Source organism: Ptychodera flava, chromosome 1 (genome assembly GCF_041260155.1).
Source record: "Ptychodera flava strain L36383 chromosome 1, AS_Pfla_20210202, whole genome shotgun sequence".
Classification (NCBI taxonomy): domain Eukaryota; kingdom Metazoa; phylum Hemichordata; class Enteropneusta; family Ptychoderidae; genus Ptychodera; species Ptychodera flava.
The window spans coordinates 10,643,027-10,666,330 of NC_091928.1; the positions used below are offsets into that span (position 1 = coordinate 10,643,027).

Here is a 23,304-nt window from a genome sequence, read left to right on the forward strand (position 1 = left end):
TGGAAATGGGGGGCACTACTTTTCGTGCAAAAAAACTCTTGAAGTGTCACTTTTTCACACTCCTCTGTAATTTATCTCCAGTCCCAATTCGTGTCATGTTCTAAATTGATATTTTGTCAGTCTTTTCATGTCACGATGATGGAGAGACATTTTTGGCGGTCTCAGAATGTTACCAATACTCTCAGTACAGTTTAAGTTGCGTCAAGATTGAATTCGGTTGAAATTAATTGTGGTTGGTTCTTGGACAGTTAATGCCACGACGGTTACCCACCGGACTATTAACCCTATAGTGTAACAATCTGGCTTAGTATTTTATATTGGTTTAGTATTGCATATTGAATTATCATTATATATTGAGATGATACAACCCTGTTCCTTGCCCAAACAGGTGAGTGAGAAATGTCTGGGTGACATCTTTCAAATCTTTTTCGGTGAGCATTCTGATACCATAGCATGGCAGGGTTACACTGTTGTACAGAAGTTTATCGCTGAAAGGGTTGACATTATGTACATTGAATTGGTAGGCATTGACTAGCTTACTACAAACCCCCTTACCTGATGGCCCGATGGGGAATTCTTTTCATGGGGTCGAAATTGTAAACAAACTCCGTACGAGGTGAAGGGTCACCTTTAGATATAGTATTCCAAACGTCAAGACCGTCCATATCTGGATCTTGAAAACAAAGGAGAGATAAGATTAGATAAGATTACGATTATATAATGTAGCTTAACCCAGTCTGTTAATAAAAGTGGAGAAATAAAAAAAAACGACAAGCGGCAACGGCAAACGACAAACGGGTTACTACAAACACCCGCTCGTGTATTTTTGTTTCGCTCATTTAGTTTTTGCTTAGTCATCACAGTCAAAATTCGATTATAGAGGTAAAGAATAAAAATATATTAGACCACGGGTACACCTACCAATAAGTCAAGCAAATATACCTTTACAAAGTTATTTTTCTCTATTTTTCCTTTTTTTAAATGAAACTTTAATTTTAAAGACTCAGCAAAACGCAAATGGGAGAAACCCAAAATACATGAGGTGTTCAAAGTGACCTGTTTGATATTCTCTTGTTAGGATGGAGGCCTCTATAGCCTGTATACAGATGAGAGATTACAAAATAAGGGCTCGACACTAGTGAGGTTTTAGGATATTTTGAATTGAAATTTACAGGGAAATGCGTTAAACTACCACAAATTGGAAAAACTGGACCAATGCATATTTTTGGTAGCTTATCGTGTGTATGAAGGATCAGGATTAAGGGATACCAGGATACGTTGCTTCAAGGGTATGCTGCAATCCCTCGTTCTAGGGTTTATGATAAAACGATGCTCGTCTTCGGTTTAGCTTTGGTCAAGTACTCTACTACATTCGGCCAGGCACGTCTCTTTCACATCGTTATTTTTTGTTGCAGGAAGTAAACCTGAATGATTGAAGGTTGTCTCTAATGTGTTCATAGTATATAGTAATGACGTTGATGTACATACCGTCAGTCAGTGAGAAGTCATATCCACATTGATGTTGGATTATTGTACTTGGGCCTCAGCCCAAGTACATTTGTTTTCATTCCGTGGGAAAAAACTCTGTAAGGTATAACCATTTCTGGCTGAGACCAGGGAGGGCAAAATGTCTTGGCTTCATCTTTCTTGGCATAATAAATGGCGTAATGATGTTAACTGAATGGAAGTGCTGCTCTCAGCCAGTCTTGAATAAGTGAGATGTGAATATTAATGCTTCTCTATCTGAGGTTTTGCCACAAAATCTTCTGAATATAATCAAAATGTGCATCGAAATGCAACAATTAATGCACCCTCCGTTTCCTAGGCGATGGCACGACCCTTGCTACACCCACTGGACGAGCCAAAGTGGGAGGGGTAATTTCAGTTTGGTCGAACAAGAGGGCTCGAGACCAGAATTTAACATTTAAACTTGAAACATGTTTAATCGCTGACAAGATGTGGACTAGTGTTAATCACAGTAAAAGTGTGAAAAGGAAAGGTTTTATATCCCGGACACAATGAAAAACATTACGACTGGAAACTACACCCCCAGTTGAGAATAGTAATGCCCACAGCGATGGAAAACACTGATCCTTGAGCTGAGAAAAACCAGACCATCATTTCGAAATAGAGCTGCAGATTCGAGGAGCTCGTTCAAAATAGCTAGGTACACCCCATAAAGGCGTGGTTCGAGTTTAGAGGGCAAATTTCGCCTCCTTCATATAGAAATCGTACGTTTGTTTTTCCAGGAGAACACACCATTTGACACAAAATTTGCATGTAAAGGGGTCGCCAGTAAGCACGTGGTCAAATCTGGCATAAGAAACAATATGAAGTGTTGGGTAAAGCCAGTCCAAAATAAACTGATTTGAACTTTTGTGTTTTGTAATTTATACCACTGCAGTAACATTACCTTTTTTTGACAACATCACACAATGTAATACGTTTTGAAACTGAATACTCCGACGTATTCTGTGTCTCCTTTGCTAAAAATACGGTATGCCGATTACCATGTAAGGAGATGATGACGTCAAGACAGATTTTATAGTGCGTTTGGTCCTGGATGGTGCACGAAGTTTTGTCAAGGTAGCCTGTGTATTTATTTCCTAAATGGGAGAGATTAGGGTCGATCTAAACGAAGGCCGAAGAATGTTATGATACTCTAAGCGAGCTGAACTCTAACGCGAATGGTTGGATAATTTGGAGGATGTCTAGAATGATCTCGTCTCATTAAGATTATTTGGCGGTCAGTATTGAATTTCAACTGCGTCACAAGTTTGCGAAATGAGTATTCCGTCGAACGGTCAACGAACGATATTTTAGAAATCTGGAGACATGGCACATCGCATTTTTATTTTAGTATTTTATATTTTACAAAAGATTTAAGAAGCAATGATTTTGTCGAAAATTCTGAAAAAATATAGGAAGATTTGATCGCGAACACATTTTCACTTGGGGTCAACTAGCCCTGCGTACGATGCTGTGTGTTCCGCTACAGCTAATCGCCCCGCTCACCACAGCCCTGCAAAGACCCGTACGTAGGGTCGGTGACTTCAAATCCATTTTGGGACTTGACGTAAAAAGCCAAATTACTGCCGAAATTCAGCGTTCTTGGGCCAAGTCGTATCCCAGCCTACCTCAGCTACTCGATCGCTTCCAAAAATGCCAGTCTTTTATTCACTTCTCGTAAATAACCGTCGATGTCGGCAACTCTCTCGCTAGCCCTGCGTACGATGCTGTGTGTTAGCTGTAGCACATAGCATCGTACGCAGGGCTAGGGGTCAACATGGGGTCGCAGCCATGTTGCCTCAAAACTTATTTCTGTCTGCACTCAAAACTCAAAAATGTCGGATATGAACCTGAAAAATCGATGCAATTTTGTCAAACTTCGGCGAAATTTCAGCCTATAGACAAAATTTCATCTAGGTAAGGTAAATTTACTGAAATTTGATCGACAAATAATCCTGAGCTTGAACGTGACAGCTCGCCTTCTCCGGGAAGTCAAGCACCCATCTGCCCATACACAGTTGCCCAGGTTTATGAGATTGTTTTCAAGCCACGGCGGCAGACCGTACGGGGCTCTGGATATGAACCTACCGCCGGTGTAGCTGTAATAACTGTTGCGTTGTTTTTAGTGCCCACGGACGAAGTCCTGGGGAGTTATAGATTTGGTCATGTCAGTCCGTCCGTCCGTCCGTCCGTTCACGCAGATATCTCAAACATGCCCTGGTCAATTTCTTTCAAACTTTGCACAAGAATAGTACCCAACCCCATACAGATGCACGTCGATTTGTTTCACGATGCGATCGAATTTGGCCGTGTTAGAGGACTTTTTAGTTTACACCTCCATAGACTCCCATGTATAAGGCAGTTCTCCATAGACTCCCATGTATAAGGCCAAGAAAAATAAAAATTTAGTTTCTCATCGTATTCATATTGCCTAAAGGATGCAGTGACACAGTTTTTTGTCCCCACGGATAAAGTCAAGGGGGCTTATAGATTGGGTCATATCCGTCCGTGAGTCCATCAGTGAGTCCCTCCGTTCACGCAGATATCTCAGACATTTCAAAATATCATGTGACCTTGGTGGCCTTTGACCTCAAATATACATTATTGTCCATAACTCAGTAACCACAAGTGCTAAACCTTTCATATTTGGTATGATGGACACCTTATGACGCCACATATTGTACGCCATTAATTATGCGCATATCTAATTTTGAGCGAGCCAATAGAGCTAGAGGTCTGATTTTTGGTATATAGAAATAACTTAGCAATACAATTATTTTGACAAAATGTCACGTGACCTCAATGACCTTTGACCTCAAATATATATATTTGTCCACAACTCAGTAACCACAAGTGCTACACCCTTCATATTTGGTATGATGGGACACCTTATGACACCACATACTGTACCTCATTAATAATGCTTATATCTAATTCTGAGCAAGCCAATAGAGCTGGATGTCCGATTTTTGGTATACAGGGATAACTATAGGGTAGAAATCTAAATATGCCCATCTAAATATTAGACATCTACCATCGAGAACAAAGAAATTTGCTGTAATTTGAATATTTAAGGAGTTTAAGCAATTTCCACTATAAATAAAGAACCCCTGCCTCAAACTCCACAAAAGTTGCTAGACATATTTTGCCGTTGTCATGCCATTGCTTCGTTTAATAACCAGTTAATTAAATGCCTAATTGACAGGAGGAAATTCAAGACCATATTTGAATAGTAGTATGTATTGTTCACAACATTACTCTATCACGGCCCAAGTACTCATTGCCTTCAGCAATACTGCCTTGTTATCAATAAATTCACACACAGCCGTAAACGCTTTGTCGTAATTGTTACGTCTCATGATAACTTTTTACTTTAAATGTAATATCGAGGAGTAAGTGTGAATAATTCACACTTACATATACGGTTTAACTGTAAAAGGGACAGAAGCTGAATTTTTTATTTTATTTCCTAAGCTAAGCACAGGCCTTCAAAACATTACTAAATGAAAACAATCAAAGTCACTGGGATCGACGGTACAACATGCAATTTTCACATTGTCAATTATTAAATTCAATTTCATGTTCAAACATAGCGCATATGAAGCGTACAACAAGAAGTCTTACACAAAGAGCACAAAAATGAAGAAAAGTACATAAAAAAGATAGAGTCAATATCAATGACCTTTGTAAGGGACTGGTCAGTTTCTCGGCCTGGGGGGGGGGGGCGGTGGATTATTTTTGGCTGACGTCAAAAAGTGGCTGACCCCCCTATTCCAAATTTTGAAAACAGGGTGACCCCCCCTATTCCAAATTTCGAAACAGGGTGACCCCCCCCCCCCCCCCCGGCGCGCGACATAGGTAAAACAAGTCATCGTTGATGACACAGTCCCCACTTGTTAATGGGTACTTTGATTACAGGTCCTCAGAGAGGATAGAGTCCTCTTCATTAGGTCTGTGATAAAAATACTGTGATAAAAATACTTTTGAATAAATTCGCTTGATACATGTCTGAGTTCAGGACATGAAAAAATCATAACAAAATGGCCGCACAGCAGCTATATTGAATCGTATCACAAAACAAATTAACGTGCATATGTATGACCAATCGTATCACAAAACAAATTAACGTGCATATGTATGACATTGGTCAATCTCCTTTTACCAACTTTGAATAAAATCGCTTGATACATGTCTGAGTTATGGTTCTGGACATGAAAAAACGCAATAAAATGGCCACACGGCAGCCATATTGGATCGTATTACAAAACAAATCAATGTGCATGTGTATGACATAGGTCAATGTCCTTGTACCAAGTTTGAATAAAATCGGTTGAGATATGCCTGAGTTATGGCTCTGTACATGAAAAATCGTAACAAATGGCCGCACAGCGGCCATATTGGATCGTATCACAAACAAATTGATGTGCATAGCTATGACATTGGTCAATGTCCTTGTACCAACTTTGAATAAATTCTGTTGAAACATGCCTGAGTAATGGCTCTGTACATGAAAAAATCGTAATAAAATGGCCGCCTGGCGGCCATATTGGATCGTATCACAAAACAAATTGACGTGCATATGTATGACATAGGTCAATGTCCTTGTACCAACTTTGAATAAAATCGATTGAGATACGCCTGAGTTATGGCTCTGTACATGAAAAAAATCGTAACAAAATGGCCGCACGGCGGCCATATTGGATCGTATCACCAAAAAAATTGAAGTGCATATCTATGACATTGGTCAATGTCCTTGTATCAACTTTGAATAAAATCAGTTGAAACATGCCTGAGTTGTTGCTCTGTACATGAAAAAATCGTAATAAAATGGCCGCCTGGCAGCCATATTGGATCGTATCACGAAACAAATCGACGTGCATCTGTATGACATATGAAGTAATCCTTGTACCAAGTTGAATGAAATCGCATCAGGCATCTCTGAGATATCTGCGTGAACGGACGGACGCACGGACGGACGCACGGACGGACGGACGCACGCACGCACGGACATGACCAAACCTATAAGTCCCCTGGACGGTGTCCATGGGGACTAACAAAAGGTGGACACACACACATATATATATATATATATATATATATATATATAATATATATATATATATATATATATATATATATATATATATATATATATATATATATATATATATATATACATATATATATACGAGCAGGACGTAGATTGATGTCTTCATCGGACTGGCAGAGTGCTCAATAGTTGAACTAGAGCTATAGGTCCAGCTCCGGACTTTCATCTACATATATATATATATATATATATATATTATATTTTACATTTTACATATATTTATATTTTATATAGTCATTCTATGTTTTAATGACATTGTTGACATGTCAGTTGTAAGATAGGAATTTCAAAGTGTCAATCTTAAAGTCTGAATACAGTACATTTTGAATGAGCTGTATTTTGAATGAGCTGTGAATATATCACACTTTCTATGCTTAACCAGATGTCCTGAACTGTTGTACAGAAATGGATGTCAATCATTAATATCAAAGAGGAAAAAGCAGTGAATCAAAAACTTTGATGGGTGTTAAAACTTGCCAACCATCCAATTAAATCTCCTGAGGAGCCATAGAGAGCTTTTTTAGCCAAATTGATGTATACAGTGTCTGAGAGGACCTTTTCTTGTAACATTGAAACCATAAAAGCACAGCTAATAATGACAAAAACTGCTTTTTTTGACTGTTATTTTGTTCATAAAAAGCATCTTTCTACAGAAAACCTGTGAAACAAAGGAAAATAATTGCATCAATGAAGGAAAGATATCTTGTCATTTTTCTATCTCTAAAATAAGTCACTGTATCAAATATATATTATGAAATATTTGTGCATGTTGCTTTCTCATACTGAATTCTCATAGAGAGAACAGAAAAGTATCAGGAATTTGTCATCCTTTTCATATGAAATGCAGATTTCATAATGGTACACTTTCACTTAGCAAACATCAAGATATCTCTGATTTATTAAAGTATGGCGCCCGAAGGGCGCGCCGAAAAATATGAAACATCCTGATATCTCTGATATATATGCCTTGTATATTAAAGTCATGCACCTGAAAGGCATGCTGAAAAATGTCTGATATATTAAAGTATTGAGCTTGAAGAGCACGCTGAAAAATATTGAACATACAGATATCTCTGATGTATGTATGCTTGATATGTTAAAGTTAGGCGTGCTGAAAAATATGACTGATTAATAAAGTTACGCGCCCAAAGGGCGCGACGAAAAATACAACTGAATGATGAAATTTGTGGCTGACACTAGCATTTTAGGCAATGATGAGCCGGTGTCAAAATTCAAAAACACACTGACCCCCCCCCCCCTATTGGGCATTTCAAAAACATGGTGACCCCCCCCCCCTATCACCAAAGTTCAAAAACAGGTGACCCCCCCATGAATCCACCGGCCCCCCCCCCCAGGCTGAAGAAACTGACCAGTCCCTAAAGTCTAAACGATGACGATACAACGCCACTTTTTAAGTGTCGCATCCTGGTACATACGACGACCAGCAAACGATATTATAAAAATGCGCGTCGTACAGAAACGATCCATCTTTGACCAACAGTGGCCAGTTGTCAATATTATCGACATAGTGATTTTCCCAGTAAGTTCCCGTAGACAATCGCCGCCGTAAAGATAGGTTTCATGAGGGGTTATATGTGCAGTAACAAAGAAAGTACACACGTTGTCACGGAGAGTACTACTTATATAACACATACCTAAACTGTCCCATTAACACGATTGCTTACCTGTTTCACCGCCAACCAAGTTGACTAATGTAGGATACCAGTCTACGATGTGAATTAACCTAGAAGATAAATGAAGTCAATGTTCTCATGATATTAAACTTTACAATGTATTGTCTACAGACCACAAACGTGTTGATAAAACCCACGCTTGTAGAAGAACGTACACTGTTCGATGAATAATTATAGTTGGCACAGTACGACGCAACACAATCATAATCGTTATAATTTTAAATTGTTAGAAGTTGTTCACCAAACATACTGCACACTTGACCACCAAACCCGATCATTACATTCTTTCTACATTTTGAGGTCGCTTTGTCTGTAGAATTATCAGGATCGTTTTATGAAAAACTTCTCGTTTGAGAGGCTGAAATAAGCTCTACAAATAGGCCCCATCGTATATTCTATTTCCCCGATAAAATTGAGTCAAACGAGAAAGGACCAAGTGTGTGTATTAAGTATGTGTAGGACTCTCAAACTTTCACAATTCTTTTCTGATATACCACTTGTGGAGGCTCATTTTAAAGCTCTTGGTGTAAGAAAACTTTTCACCTTACCGTCTTAGTTTTTCAAAATTGATAAGTTTGTTTTTCTCCATAGATTTAACACAGGTAGCGGTAGTGGTAAATCTTATGTAATTTGTTTCTCTAGTGCCAAAATTTGCACGTTAACCCCCGATATTAATTCTTTCGAGGTGCACGTTAGCGTCGAAAGAAAAAGACTTACACTTTTAATCAAACTATCCTCAAGGAATCCTTTCAATCTCTTTTAAAATCACGAATAAAAATTGGGATCACCGTGCAAATTTTGGTAATAGAGAAACAAATTACCCAAGATTTACCGATATTTGAAATTCGCAATGACCGCATCACCCCCGTGTTAACTCTATGGAGAAAAATAAAATTTTCGATTTTCGAAAAACTAAGAAAGTTTTCTTACCCCAAGATTTTAAAATGAACCCCCACAATGGTAGATCAGAAAAGAATTGTAAAAGTTTGAGAGTCCGAATATCTGTCCCCGAGGCGCATTTTTCCTTAAACAAAGACGATTAAACAAAAACATAAAGAACAGTAGCAGTGGTATGTGATGTAATCACTCAAGACTGTTGTTTTCATTAAAGTGGCACTCCCATTTGGTAACGTTTTTAAAACACATTTTTTAGTGCCAACGGTCGATATTTGACGTGGAAACTGCGCGCGGATCGCGAGATATCGATAAAGACATGTCTTCAAAAAAGTAAAAGTTTGAATTCCGGTGGCCCACCTAAATTCAGCTTCCGAACATCGAACGTTCGGCACTGGGGCCATTGTCAACTAAGCTATGGAGTACGAGTCTACACTGACGCTGCTGTACGCCACAGTACCACTTGCCTCGGTGATCGGTCATGCCCCGTGGGAGAAAGCTGAGTCTTACTGACTTGGTGATAAAACGAAAAACAATTTTTGCTGATTCCACCAGAATTCGCATAGGTGACTAGCCCAGTTACGTGCGGTTGATACATAGCGGCCACCGCGTGGTATGCATAGACGCATACCACGCGCGCGGCGAACCACACGTACTGTGTGGCAGACGACAAAATGTAGTCATCGGAGGCGGCTAATATTTAACACGTAAAAACTTATGTTTATGTGGTATTGGTTAAAAATATAATACAACTGATTTAGAATAATGACAACGACAAAGCTAAGAAGAAGTTTTCAAAAAATGACCTGTGGTAAAGGCATAATGCTGTATATAAAGTCTTCGCAGTGGGAGGTAAAATTGCGTGGTTCGAACTTATTATGGACTCCCTAGAATATCGTCAATCAGCACAACAACAAACCTTCGGTGGGTTTCGCGTCATAATCAGAAACGATCGTAAAACTTCGGGATGTGAAAAATACGCTCGGGAAATGACATGTTTTTATCGATATCTCGCGATCCGCGCGCAGTCGCCACGTCAAATATCGACCGTTGGCATTAAAAAAATGTGTTTTAAAAATGTAATGTTGAAAGGCAAACTCCAAATTCAATCCAATATCCTAATTTCTATTTAAGTTTAGGCGTCAACTACCGCAGGGAAGATATTAAAATCCCCGTAGAACCGTGCCACTCCCACAAATCAATATGCATTTCCGCCATTTAATTCTTGCTGAATCATTGGAAGGTAAATTTCGTTTAAAAGGAAAATTAATCTAATTAGTTTTGCAATGTTAACTGCAAATCGAAATTAAACAATAGAAATTGGCACCACGTGACCAACTTAGGGAGACTCCATATTTTACTGAGGTGTCGGCGGAAATCAGGGGGTTTACTTTTACGACACGCATGTAGTCAGGCATTACAAAACGTTGTTCGGCGGGGGACTTATTCAACATAAGGTTTTTGTGGAGCTATGGCAATAACAACAAAATTGAACGAAACGTAAAAACAACTATGTAGTTTTAAAAGATAGGAAATGAGTACATGAATATAAATGCAGCAGTTGTCTGTAAAACTGTGGCAGTTTACGAACTTTCCGTAAATAGAGCTACAGTTTTGAAACTAACACGAACACTGAGCAAAACGGTATATTCACTTCTGGATATGACATTTTAGCTTACGATTAATCGTTTGATTCTGACTAGTTACTTTGAATGTCAAGTTCGTGGATGCCAAAACCCTCTACAGGGAGTAGTAAACTTGACACTAAAAGTGACCCCCAGAAGCCAATGATTAATTTTGGGCAAACTGTCATAACTAGAAACGTGTATAATCCGCGTAAAATTAATCATTTGATTTTTTAGTGTCAAGTTCACTACCCCCGTAAAGGGAGTTGACATCCTTAAATTTGACACTCAACGTAACTCGTCAGAATCAAACGATTGAAATGTAGAAAAAAAGTGTCACAACTACGGATGTATATACCAGTTAACTGTTCTCGTTCGTTTTAAAACTGTTGTTACATTCATCGAATGTTCGTAAACTGCTACAGTTGTATTGATGTAGACACCCGCTGCAGTTATTATTGCATGGACATCCATGACAGTTGTACAATACAGAGACTGTAAACTATTAAGGATATACTCATATCGAATGTACATCGATTCATGATTGTGTATTACGTATCATTCAATTTCGTTGGTGTAACCATAGTTAAACAAACAGCTTTTGTAAAATGCAATTCCCCAAACTGTCTTAATTTCAGACCTCCGAACAGTGTTGTAAAACTAAACCCCCTGCTATCTGCCGACCCCCCGTCGTCAAAAATGAAAGTTCCCTAAGTTGGAATCACGTGGTGCTAATTTCTAATTTCTAATTTCGATTTGCTGTTAACATTGCACAACTAGGGGTTTGTCAGTAACGTCGCTATTCGTACCCGGGAAAACCAACTACAATTTAGCATTTTACCCCATTCGTAATTTCTATTTGCATTTATTGGTTAAAAATACGGTTGGCCGATAAAGATACCGCGCTGAACGTGTTATTCTTAATTCAGGAATAGAATGCTAAAAAAGCAAATTCAAAATTTGGTCCAGTTTTAATATAAATGGTCATGTGAACCGGTGAAATAATGAAATTTGCCCATATTTCGACTTCCATTTCTGGATTTCAGGGTGAAAAAATGGTTGGCCGAATATTGTCACGGATTCCACGGATTAAATTACCCGATGTTTACCGATATTGAAATTGAAAATGGTCGCAATCCATGTTTTATATCAAAAGGGGAAAATTACAATTCCCTTTTACCGAAAAACTAAATGAAAACTTTACTTACTCCGACAGCTTCAAAATCAATGCCCACGAGTGGTAAACCAAAATAGAATTGTAGAAGTTTGAGAGAACTAATATCTGTTCCCGGGGCGGATTTCTTAATTCACTGATAACTGTGTTCGCCTTTAGCAGTGTTAATGTGATTTGCGCTGTTTTAGTAAGACTCTAACAACTGCTTGAGCAGTTTAGGCCGCTACAAGTCAGTTCAGCTCCAACGTTTCAACCGTAAAGGTCATACTGTATGGAGTTCGCGGTTCGAAGGGTAAAAGCCTTGTCACACCTTCGCGCGAGGGCTACGCTTAAGCTTCAAACGCGTCGTATCGCTTTTTGGGAAAACGTTGAAAATGACATGGTTTAATTATTGTAAACAACAATAAGAAATGGTGAAAATTCTCTGTTGTTGCGACCCTAAGTAAATTTTACTTGCTCGCAATATTCAGCTCTATATAGTAGAAGACATAGGGTGTTCATTTGAACTGTTAAACAATAGGGATAATGAGTGTGTTAAATCATTGCATCTGTAAATTACTGTAACATACACTGTTTGTAAACCTACTGGTCATTTTCGTAACCTGTTTTCTCCAACATTTTACCATGAACAAGGGTAACAACCCTAGTACCGCCTTCCCACAGTGTCTGTTTAGAACCACGTAGAGGCCAGTTACTGCCATACGAGTCGAAGTTCGCCGATCCACCATTCTGAAATACAAAATGAACACTAAGGCTGCGTTCACAAAAAACCGTTGGGTGGGCTGCTGAAGGAATTCGAGGGGGATTCGAAAAGTTTGGGTGTAGTAGGCCTAGAGGGGGTCTTGAAAGTTTTGCTCTGTCTTTAGGGGGACCTGAAAATGTTTTGGTGCCCTTTTACTTGTTACATTTTCAGATTCCAAAGTTTGGTCGGTAATTCAATGAAAAATCAATAGCATTTTAATGTCATTAAATTGTTCTTATGTTAGTAACAAAATAAAACAAAATCTAGAACCAATTTGTCACATTTCATGACTTTATCTCGAAAAAATCTAAACATGTATGATTTTTCGTAAAGAATCAAGTGGGTATAGTAACAGGGCAGAAACTGCAACTGTTGATTATTTTTCAATATTTATAAGCAATATATCAAATACAGTTTCTTGCTGTCTCCCTTCAGTATTCTGAAACACACAAAATGGCCTGTATATATAAATATTGGGTGATGATTGAATTAGAGTCAAGACTGCAAGTCATTAGTCAGTGATACAAATGCATGGTACACATACACAGGCTGTACTGAGAAGCTGAATACCGGGCAGTTCAACATGCTGTGGGGAGTAGAACAAGAAAGCAGTTGTATAAACATGTCAAAAACATTGTAATCAAAGTTAATACAGCTACTGCCCTGCTACTGCAGTGTCACTGTCACTGCATATCGGCAGTGACAGCTCTGACTCTGATGTAGTTGAAGAGGTGATTGGGTAAAACAACGCTCATGACAGTGAAACATACTTGTACACAAGATCCGACCAGAGAGCAACACATGGAAGACCAGGAGATTTGAAAGTTGTCAAGGATTTTTGAATTCTGGCATATGAGAATAATCAAATATTTAAGAAAAATGAGAGGGTCACCGTGCTTAATTTTCTAAATTTTCAGATTCCCATCGTAAAATAGCAGAAAAGTAAAACTTTGAACAGTAAAGACTAATTTAAATGAAACAGTGTGTGACTAAATGGAATGATTCATTTTTTTCCAAAATTTACCATTATTACACCAAAAACTTCAGACTTAGATTAGGGGCCGTCGATAATAAAAGCTGACGCACAAGAAACGTAATTCCTTCATTTTACTTGAAACCCCCCCCCCCCCGCCTCAAAATGAAAGTTCTTATGCGAAATCAACTTTGTATTATGATGCCGTTTCTGACAAACCCACACGCACCTCTCCGATCCGCACGCCCATGAAAAAATACCGGAAGGGCACATTAATTGATAAATCTCCACTTTACGCGTTTCACTTTTTCAGACAGAACATTTTAATGTATTTTGCACGTAGGAAAATGTTTCACATACATGTTTCAAGTTGAAAAAGCATACAGGTTTTTATTTCACATTCATGTCTTTTCGTTGTCTTTTCTGTCTCCGTATTTTGTGGTCGTTCTGTTCTCGATGAACGCAAAGGTAGTTTTGCGTTCTCGCTGCAAAGTCGCACTTCGAAAACAATAGAAAATCCTTATGCGATTTTGACGCACACAAAACGAAATGAGCTTTTACCCCCTCCCCCCTAAACGAAAGAATTACGTTTGTCGTGCGTCAGCTTTTATTATCGACGGTCCCTTATAACGTTCATTTGAAGGAATATTTAAATCTTCCAGTGTTGTCAATTTTGAGTAGCACCTAAGTCATATATGTCTTGTACTTTGAAAAAAAATGGTTGGTCACTGTGCTCAGTTTTTCATAATTTGGAAAAATGTAGCCAGGAATTCACAATTTGTACACTCTCTCATGGTCGTCATTTTGTGCGCTCTTCAACAGGTGCCATTGACCTGGCCAGAGTTGGATTAACTCAAGTCGGCTTTGACTGATAAATCAAAAAGTCCACCGATGCGTTAAAGATATGAATGAATTTAAGAATTTGTCTTAGGAGTTTAGCTCTACAAAGTGCCAATAACAGGTAGCGTTGAACATCTGCGAGCAGAACTGCCCAATGTACGTTTATTAAGCTTATACCTTTGCTTGTAAACCTTATGAATATGCGGCTATATGATAATTGGGGGACTTGAAAAACTTCATCATATAGACGGGTGGGAGACTTGAAAATGTTTTGGGGTTGAGGGGAGACTTGAAAAAAAAAATTCAATCGCTTTCCCTCCAGCCCCCCTCCCCCGTTGTTTGTGAATTCAGCCTAAGATACACGAATCAATTAAAGGTGTCGGGTGTTCACCGACGGACCATACGTTAATGCATTGGCGCCAATATTTTGACTATACCGTATACTGTTATACTCTCTTTCATTTTTTTTTGTTCCCTGTTTCTGTCTGTCGGTAAAACCTTTTTTCGTCAATATTGTTATAATCCCTTCGAACTCAACGACATCGGCTGGGTGGCAGTGTCATTATGTCGGTCTCTGTAATGAGAATTTCGTCAACGCTCTTTTGTCTTTCTACGTGTGTTACATGAGACTTCCTACTGTTGCCCCTCTTCTGTTTGTCAAACTGCCTATCTGTCCACCATTAGTCTCTTACTTTGAAATGACATTGACACTTACGTCTGACATAAATATGAGTAACGTGTCCTCCCAGAATCCGTATTCCTTGAAAGCTTCAACCACCGCAGCGACTGCGTCGTCCATGGCTGTAACCATGGCTGAAACGATATTAATAATACAACAGCAAATGACTTTAAGTGTCATTGCCCTAAAGAGTCGCAAAAAGTTTTCAATAATATATCTGCCTGTAACAGATAGATGTTTCATAATATTACCAATTTGCTTCTATGTGATGTAAAGTCACAGCGATTTATAATTAGATGAATGGGCACATACATGGACGAAAAAACAACCAGACGGATCTACAGACAGACAAACAGGCAGACATATTGACAGACTGACAGATAGACAAACAAACAACAAAAAGACAGGTAGATGGATGGACGAACAGAGGACAGTCATGGATAGATAGACAAATCTAAATAGATTGGCAGACCTAGATCAATAGACCAAGAGACTGGCAGAAGCAGAAGAAGGCGTCGAAGCTGTCGAAGGCGTCATTATGAGTGTATCTTCCTAAACCTACCTAGCTTAATTCTTCGTCCTGTATGGTTGATGTGCAAATACATGTCAAGATATTTCTGCGGTGCCTAATTAAAAGAGTAAAAATGTAAACAAAGAATGCGTGACGTTAAGCTCTCTCATGAGTCGGTATTGATGATTAAAATAGTCAAATCAAAATATGTAATACGTATACTTGAGAATTGCAATCTCGACCTTCGTTAAAGCATCCCCTCGTCTGAACCCGAACTCGGTGGAAACACAATGCGTTTCGATTTTGGCGGGTATTTTGCTTTTGCTGCTTTTCACAGACCTGGCTGTACGCTTAAATTTCGCCATTACATTCTTACGTATCCCAAGCAAAATACTTTACGTCAACCAACTTAAAGCAAATGTCAGTCAGACCATAGAAATAGCATAGTGTATGCTACCTCCATGTGTATGTGTTACCTCTTTTGTCGATTGATTTCAAGAACACGAAAAAACACGGAACGTTCACCAGTCCAAGTAACTTTCTGGGAATGACACCTTGTGCTGAATTTGACACCCTACCTGAATTGGTCCGTGTACACTTTGCAATGCAAAATACATAAACATGGGAGTCTTCTTGTCATGATTCTTCACATACTCGATGACCTTGTTGCTAAATAAATACTGTGGTTAAAAATACACAGAATTAAAGTTGTGCATAAGAGATAATATCACACCAATGAGACAAAATGTTATGAATGACCTGATTGTAAGTTCTTGCGACGACTCCCGCTCGCTGTAATGGCGACGATGTGAGATAAAAGAACGTTAAACAAAGTTTCTTTACATGGTTTACATAATGAGAGAGAGAGAGAGAGAGAGAGAGAGAGAGAGAGAGAGAGAGAGAGAGAGAGAGAGAGAGAGAGAGAGAGAGAGAGGGGAACAGACTGAGAAAACAGGGACTACAACTGAATTTGAAATCAGTTCGGGTTTCATTTTGATTTACTTAATTTCGTCAAATGGTTATTCAATTAATCAATCAATCAATCAATCAGTAACAAAATTCAATCAATAAAGCATGCAAAAGAAGAGCGAAACGACAAAACGACAGAGCACGACGATAAAGACAGCCATTGCATTGAGCTGTATTTTAATGCAACTATTTCAAGGCTTTTTATGGAACTCTTCATAAACCGCCGATATGACAGTGACAGTGTGTTATTACCCTTTATTTATAGACCAACCTTTGTATTTCCCAATCAACTAAATGCACGGACTCGTCGAGCTAAAATAGAATGTACCACTGCAAGCTAAAATAAATGAATTACTGGTCGTCTACTTGTGACGTGGCAATCTTTCATGAAAATGTTGGATGGATCGCAAACTTAACCACATGTTATCGAAATACTAGCATCTAATGGCAAGTTAAAGGCATGAAAATCATAAAAAAGAAATGTGTGACGTCACGTTCACTGTTCCCCGACAGCTGACAGAGAAGATTAAACGTTAATCGATCAACCAAACACGGCTGTGCCATAGACCAAGTTACTACATACATTACGAAAATAGAAAGAAAAAATTATCGTCGATGGTTCTGTCTCTGCTGGATTAACTTTTTTGTGGAGCTGATGATCCATGTTTTGATTTGTAGCACCTGTCTTCTTTAATTGGTGCAATTACAAATTGATTTGCATTGTGTACATTATAGTACATTGGTATACTGATTCTTTCTGACCCAAGTAATGTGGCTTTTTATGATTAATGTTATGATGGCTCATCTCAGACCCGCTGAACGATTCCCTCCTGTGATCGCTTTCAATATACCACGGCATGATTGATCGTGACCGGCGGAGCAAAACTGACCGCACTGTTCATCTCATCCACAGCACAGTCGTGACTGTGATCCACAAACTCTACGAACCTTTCAAGGTAACAATCTCAATCTCAACAATCTCAATCGTCTTACAACATTACTTTCGAGTCCATTTGCGGCTAAATTTGGAGCACTGCTGGGGCGGAAACCGAAACGCACTGTTGACTAGACGTCGTCAAGGGACGAAAGAAGTGTACCCGGTTGGCCTTTGTCAGCTTGTACGCAACATATTCTGAGCTTAACGAATATGACAGTAAAAACTACCGTATCCTTTTGTAATGTTGTCTGTTATGTTAGCTTATAGATCATATATTTGTATTCAAATAAAACTGTCTGGATTAGGATTTCCTGCGAAAGAGGATTCTCATCTAAGCTGATACCTGCTTCAACACGATGTCAAGATTGATTTGCATTCATTATTCATTGCCACTCCCGGACCCTGGGATTGCAAACGATGGTTTTAATGCCAAGATTGATTGAATTGATCGGTACGACTAGCACATAGGCGCTAGTCGTATAATAAAAAATATGTCCGCAAACGGCATATTGCATCACTTAGAAACACTAATCGTATGCCATCCATATCGTCCGAATACCAACTTCAAATGAGATATGTTGAGACATGGGGGCGCAACATGAAAATATCGTAACAAAATCGTCACTTGATGACCATATTTAATCGTATCGTAAAATACATGTAAGTTGACGTGCATATAAATCTCATAGTACAGATACTCTGTCCTTGTACCAAGATTGAATGAAGTAGGTTTAGGCATGTCTGAGTAATGGCTTTGAACGGACAGATTGAAGGCGCACATAACACCGTCCGTGGATGGGCTGATAAAGTGAAAAAATAAACGAAAACAGACTGAAAGGAATCAATTAAAACTTCAAACCGCTTTAAGGGTCAAACTTTGAAAGCAATATAAATACTATAAGTAAATTCTGTACGTGTAATATGCTGAAAGAACTTGATACTGAAGCCAACAACCAAAAGTACGGCAACCGGTCAGACACTACCAAAATATTTTGCAGAAATGTCTCCAGAAAATGTTTTGCCATTTCAAGCAGTGTTTCAGATAAAAATAAATACAAAAAGCGACTTTGAGTTCTGAGGAATAATTCTTTACTTTGACCACTTTAACCACTTACTGAACTATAAAACAAATATCTGATATTACATACCGTTGAATACACACCATCTTGACTTCTATCAGGCGTGAAATCTTCTCTTAAGTCTAAATATCCGTGTTCTTGAAATATGAACAATAAAGAATTATTAATCCATTAAGGTTTGATCTTGTCAACAGTAAAATGCTACATATATAAACCCTGAATATAATGACGATGACAGCAAGATCTGTGGTGATGCTTGTCACTGTAATGACGATGAAAGCAAGGTTTGTGGTGATGCTTATCACTGCCATGACGATGACAGCAAGGTCTGTGGTGATGCTTATCACTGCCATGACGATGACAGCAAGGTCTGTGGTGATGCTTATCACTTCCATGACGATGACAGCAAGGTCTGTGGTGATGCTTATCACTGCCATGACGATGACAGCAAGGTCTGTGGTGATGCTTATCATTGCCATGACGATGACAGCAAGGTCTGTGGTGATGTTTATCACTGCCATGACGATGACAGCAAGGTCTGTGGTGATGCTTATCACTGCCATGACGATGACAGCAAGGTCTGTGGTGATGCTTATCACTGCCATGACGATGACAGCAAGGTCTTTGGTAATGCTTATCACTGCCATGACGTTGACAGCAAGGTCTGTGGTGATGCTTATCACTGCCATGACGATGACAACAAGGTCTGTGGTGATGTTTATCACTGCCATGACGATGACAACAAGGTCTGTGGTGATGCTTATCACTGCCATGACGATGACAACAAGGTCTGTGGTGATGCTTATCACTGCCATGACGATGACAGCAAGGTCTGTGGTGATGCTTATCACTGCCATGACGATGACAACAAGGTCTGTGGTGATGCTTATCACTGCCATGACGATGACAACAAGGTCTGTGGTGATGCTTATCATTGCCATGTCGATGACAGCAAAGTCTGTGGTGATGTTTATCACTGCCATGACGATGACAGCAAGGTCTGTGGTGATGCTTGTCACTGTCATGACGATGACAGCAAGGTCTGTGGTGATGCTTATCACTGCCATGACGATGACAGCAAGGTCTGTGGTGATACTTGTCACTGCCATGTCGATGACAGCAAGGTCTGTGGCAGTGCTTATCACTGTCATGACGATGACAGTAAGGTGTGTGGTGATACTTGTCACTACCATGTCGATGACAGCAAGGTCTGTGGTGATGCTTTCACTGTCATGACGATGACAGCAAGGTCTGTGGTGATGCTTATTACTGCCATGACGATGACAGCAAGGTCTGTGATGATACTTGTCACTGCCATGTCGATGACAGCAAGGTCTGTGGCAGTGCTTATCACTGTCATGACGATGACAGTAAGGTGTGTGGTGATATTTGTCACTGCCATGTCGATGACAGCAAGGTGTGTGGTAGTGCTTTCACTGTCATGACGATGACACCAAGGTCTGTGGTGATGCTTATTACTGCCATGACGTTGACAGTAAGGTGTTTGGTGATACTTGTCACTTCTGTGACGACGTCGATGCTGAGTATGAACAATTTCATTATTATTTGTCATTGGTGGCGATGACTGCAATATAATTGTGACTGTGCTTTGCATTAAAAGTTGTGGTTGTGACAATGAAAACATCACTATATCGATTAGTATTTGACAGTCTCCGAAACAAATCTTACCAAGTGTGTGCCTGAAATAGTCTTCGTATGCGCTGTAGAAACCATAGAAGTGATCAAAACCCCGCCTGTTTGGCGTGTAAGCTTCCTTGCAGGAACCAAGGTGCCATCTGGAGAACGATAGGAGTCAACAGTGGGTCAAGGGTGGACCATCAGACTGTGGGGGTGTCAATGGTGGACCATCAGACTGTGGGGGTGTCAAGGGTGGACCATCAGACTGTGGGGGTGTCAATGGTGGACCATCAGACTGTGGGAGGAAGGGATCGTTCAGAAGGGAAAAGAAAAATCAACCCTGTGCTTAGGAAATGATTAAACGGCTTTTTGCCAGCCAGGCTACTACGAAAATATTTGCATGGAGAAAACACAGAATTGTGCGGGTATGCATGCCTTGCCTATTCCGATAATACTTCAGATCTTCGAAGACGAAGACATTTGCATGTGCCATGTTTTGCTCTGTACATCTGTCATTGCAAGATCCAATAGAGTATTCTTATGTCAACTGATACATGTTGAAAATCAACGTCCAAAGCAGATGGTACTTTCAGAGAACGCAGTATGTATATCCTTTATTGGAACTGTACGGCCGCAATCAATTTCCGTTCGAATGGACAATAAATAGTTTCATTCAAAATTATTATCAATATAATCTTAGTATTCTCGCTTACGAAATCATTTCCCGAAGATACATTATCTATGTATTTCGAAGAGTTAAAAAAGCTGCAGAATTCATGTCATTCGTTTAAAAGTTCGTTCGAATTGATCATCTTCTGACATATTTGAGATAAAGCTTGCTCGACATTTGAATGGCAAGGTTTAGATCCGAATAAATTGCTTAAATACTATAAGTGCAAATAACGTTTGACAATAAAGTCGTTGGTGGTAATCAAAAATGTCTGAAGGACAGTGTAGTCTCTTGAAAGGCACACATAGTTGTGAAATGGGTGAGTAGTTAGCATGGGCCTACCTATGAGAGCATTTATAATTTTGCAATATTATGTCCAACAGAGGCTGCTGAGTATTAGAAGTGCATATATATGTGTACTACAAACATGATAGAAATGGTCGCCATAATGATAAATACAAACTATCAAAAACGTCTGTGATAACTTTTCTTGTCAGGGGCGTAGGAAGCACTTCACGGTTGGGGGGGGGGGGGCAAAGGTAACCTATATTCTGGTGATGAATGAATTACGATCTAAAATTTGCATATATGAATAAATTAAAATATTAAATCATACACGAATAAATTAAAATAATTAAAACAGGCCAAAATCAATCTAAATAGTAAAAAATGTAATGAAAGCACCACTACTTTCACATACGGCAATGTCTCAATATTTGTTTTTTCATGTATTAGGCCGGTAGGCCTAAAGAAAATTCTTTGTTTGCTGTCCTTGGATTTTTGAAAAACCTACAAGCCAGCCAGCAAAAAAAAAACCAAACAAACACACAACATAGATCAATCGCATAAACTTTAACTTTCCCATCGGTTTATGGGTCACAAGTATGAAAATCATCTGTTACATTTACAATGCAGTGTTTCTGATGCTCTTCATTAAGCACGTTGAAAGCAATGCTTGGAAACAAAGGTTATATTTGTATAAGTACAACAAGCATACTTAGAGTTAGGTGACTGTGAGTCTGAACAAAAATTCCATAATAAACAATGGCAATAAACACTATACCAGTACATAGGCCCTAGTGTACCACATGTACAGTGTGATAGTAATCAACTGGTTGTGTTACGCAGATCTATAGTTTGTCTCTGACGGAGGTTTATGCACTAGGTAGTCATAGGCAAGAGTAAAACTATTAAAATAACAAGATCTCAATTATGAATACAAAGCATATTTGCGACAAATGTAAAAGATGAAAATTACGTATTACGACGATGTTTACGAAGTTTTGAAGAAAACAAAATATATTTGAATCAACACCTAATGAAGGAACATAAGAACTTCACCGTTTACGCAATGGCTTCAATTTTGCAACGTGTCTAAGTGACATTTGTATATTAATTATGACATGTACATTTAAGATCGAGATCTGTATTGATGTTTACGATTGGACGTATATTTCCATCTTTAATTCATATCTATCATATGATCCAAACCAAGCCTTAAACATAACGTTTAAAATCCCATTCTAAAATAATACGGGAAAGGGAATACAAAGGACAAGAGAGAAAAATACAACAAACAGGGCAGGAGGACAGACAATTGGAGAAGCGTATCTTGGGCGATGGCAGCTGTCAAGCTTGTCTACCGAGAAATAAAGTCTATGTAGTGTTATTGTCGTACCTCGCGGTCTGGGGAGTGTACTCACTGCTGAGAGGTACTTTGAGATCTTTGACAGAGTAGAGACTCACAGAGTGGTTATCAATAAGCCAAAGAAAATTTAGTCTATAACAGTAGTACCAACGAACTCTGAACATCTCGTGTAGTCAATCGAAGATTACCAGCACCTCTCAGCAAGCTAAGACGAGTCCATGAGTAAAAGCAGGCCAAGATGAGGTAATGAGATAATAGGAGAAAAACGAGTAGTAACAGTTGTTTTGACAACTGTACACTATGTATTTCAACATGTTGGGGTAAGCTTAGAACAAAAAGGTGTTCTTGCAAAACCTGAAAATTCCAAATATAAAACTGCAAAAGTTACTGAGTATAACAAAGTATGTAGTTGTCACTCAGAAAACAAATGCTAAACATCTTGGTAAAAGGTGAAACTACTATCCCTTCCATAAAATTACAATTTTTACAGTAAGAAGAGTGGTAGCTGAAAAAATCATAACAGCCTCGAGTACAAATCCTCCTTTTTAAGTGTCAAATAAATACTAGTCCTGATCACTGTTTCTGTTGAGTTAAATGCTCCATTAACGTGAA

At 38.9% G+C, this 23,304-nt stretch overlaps 1 protein-coding gene across 1 annotated transcript in view; it reads right to left on the reverse strand.

The window, feature by feature from the left end:
• Positions 1-23,304, reverse strand: part of LOC139130052 (arylsulfatase B-like) — a 36,632-nt gene that overhangs the window by 4,557 nt on the left and 8,771 nt on the right. The window contains exons 5-12 of the mRNA XM_070695772.1: positions 20,426-20,532; positions 18,806-18,873; positions 16,330-16,431; positions 15,803-15,866; positions 15,277-15,374; positions 12,593-12,735; positions 8,305-8,363; positions 556-673 (exon numbers count right to left, since the gene is read on the reverse strand). Of these exons, the coding sequence (XP_070551873.1) occupies positions 556-673; positions 8,305-8,363; positions 12,593-12,735; positions 15,277-15,374; positions 15,803-15,866; positions 16,330-16,431; positions 18,806-18,873; positions 20,426-20,532 (759 nt within the window). The remainder of the gene's footprint in view (positions 1-555; positions 674-8,304; positions 8,364-12,592; positions 12,736-15,276; positions 15,375-15,802; positions 15,867-16,329; positions 16,432-18,805; positions 18,874-20,425; positions 20,533-23,304) is intronic.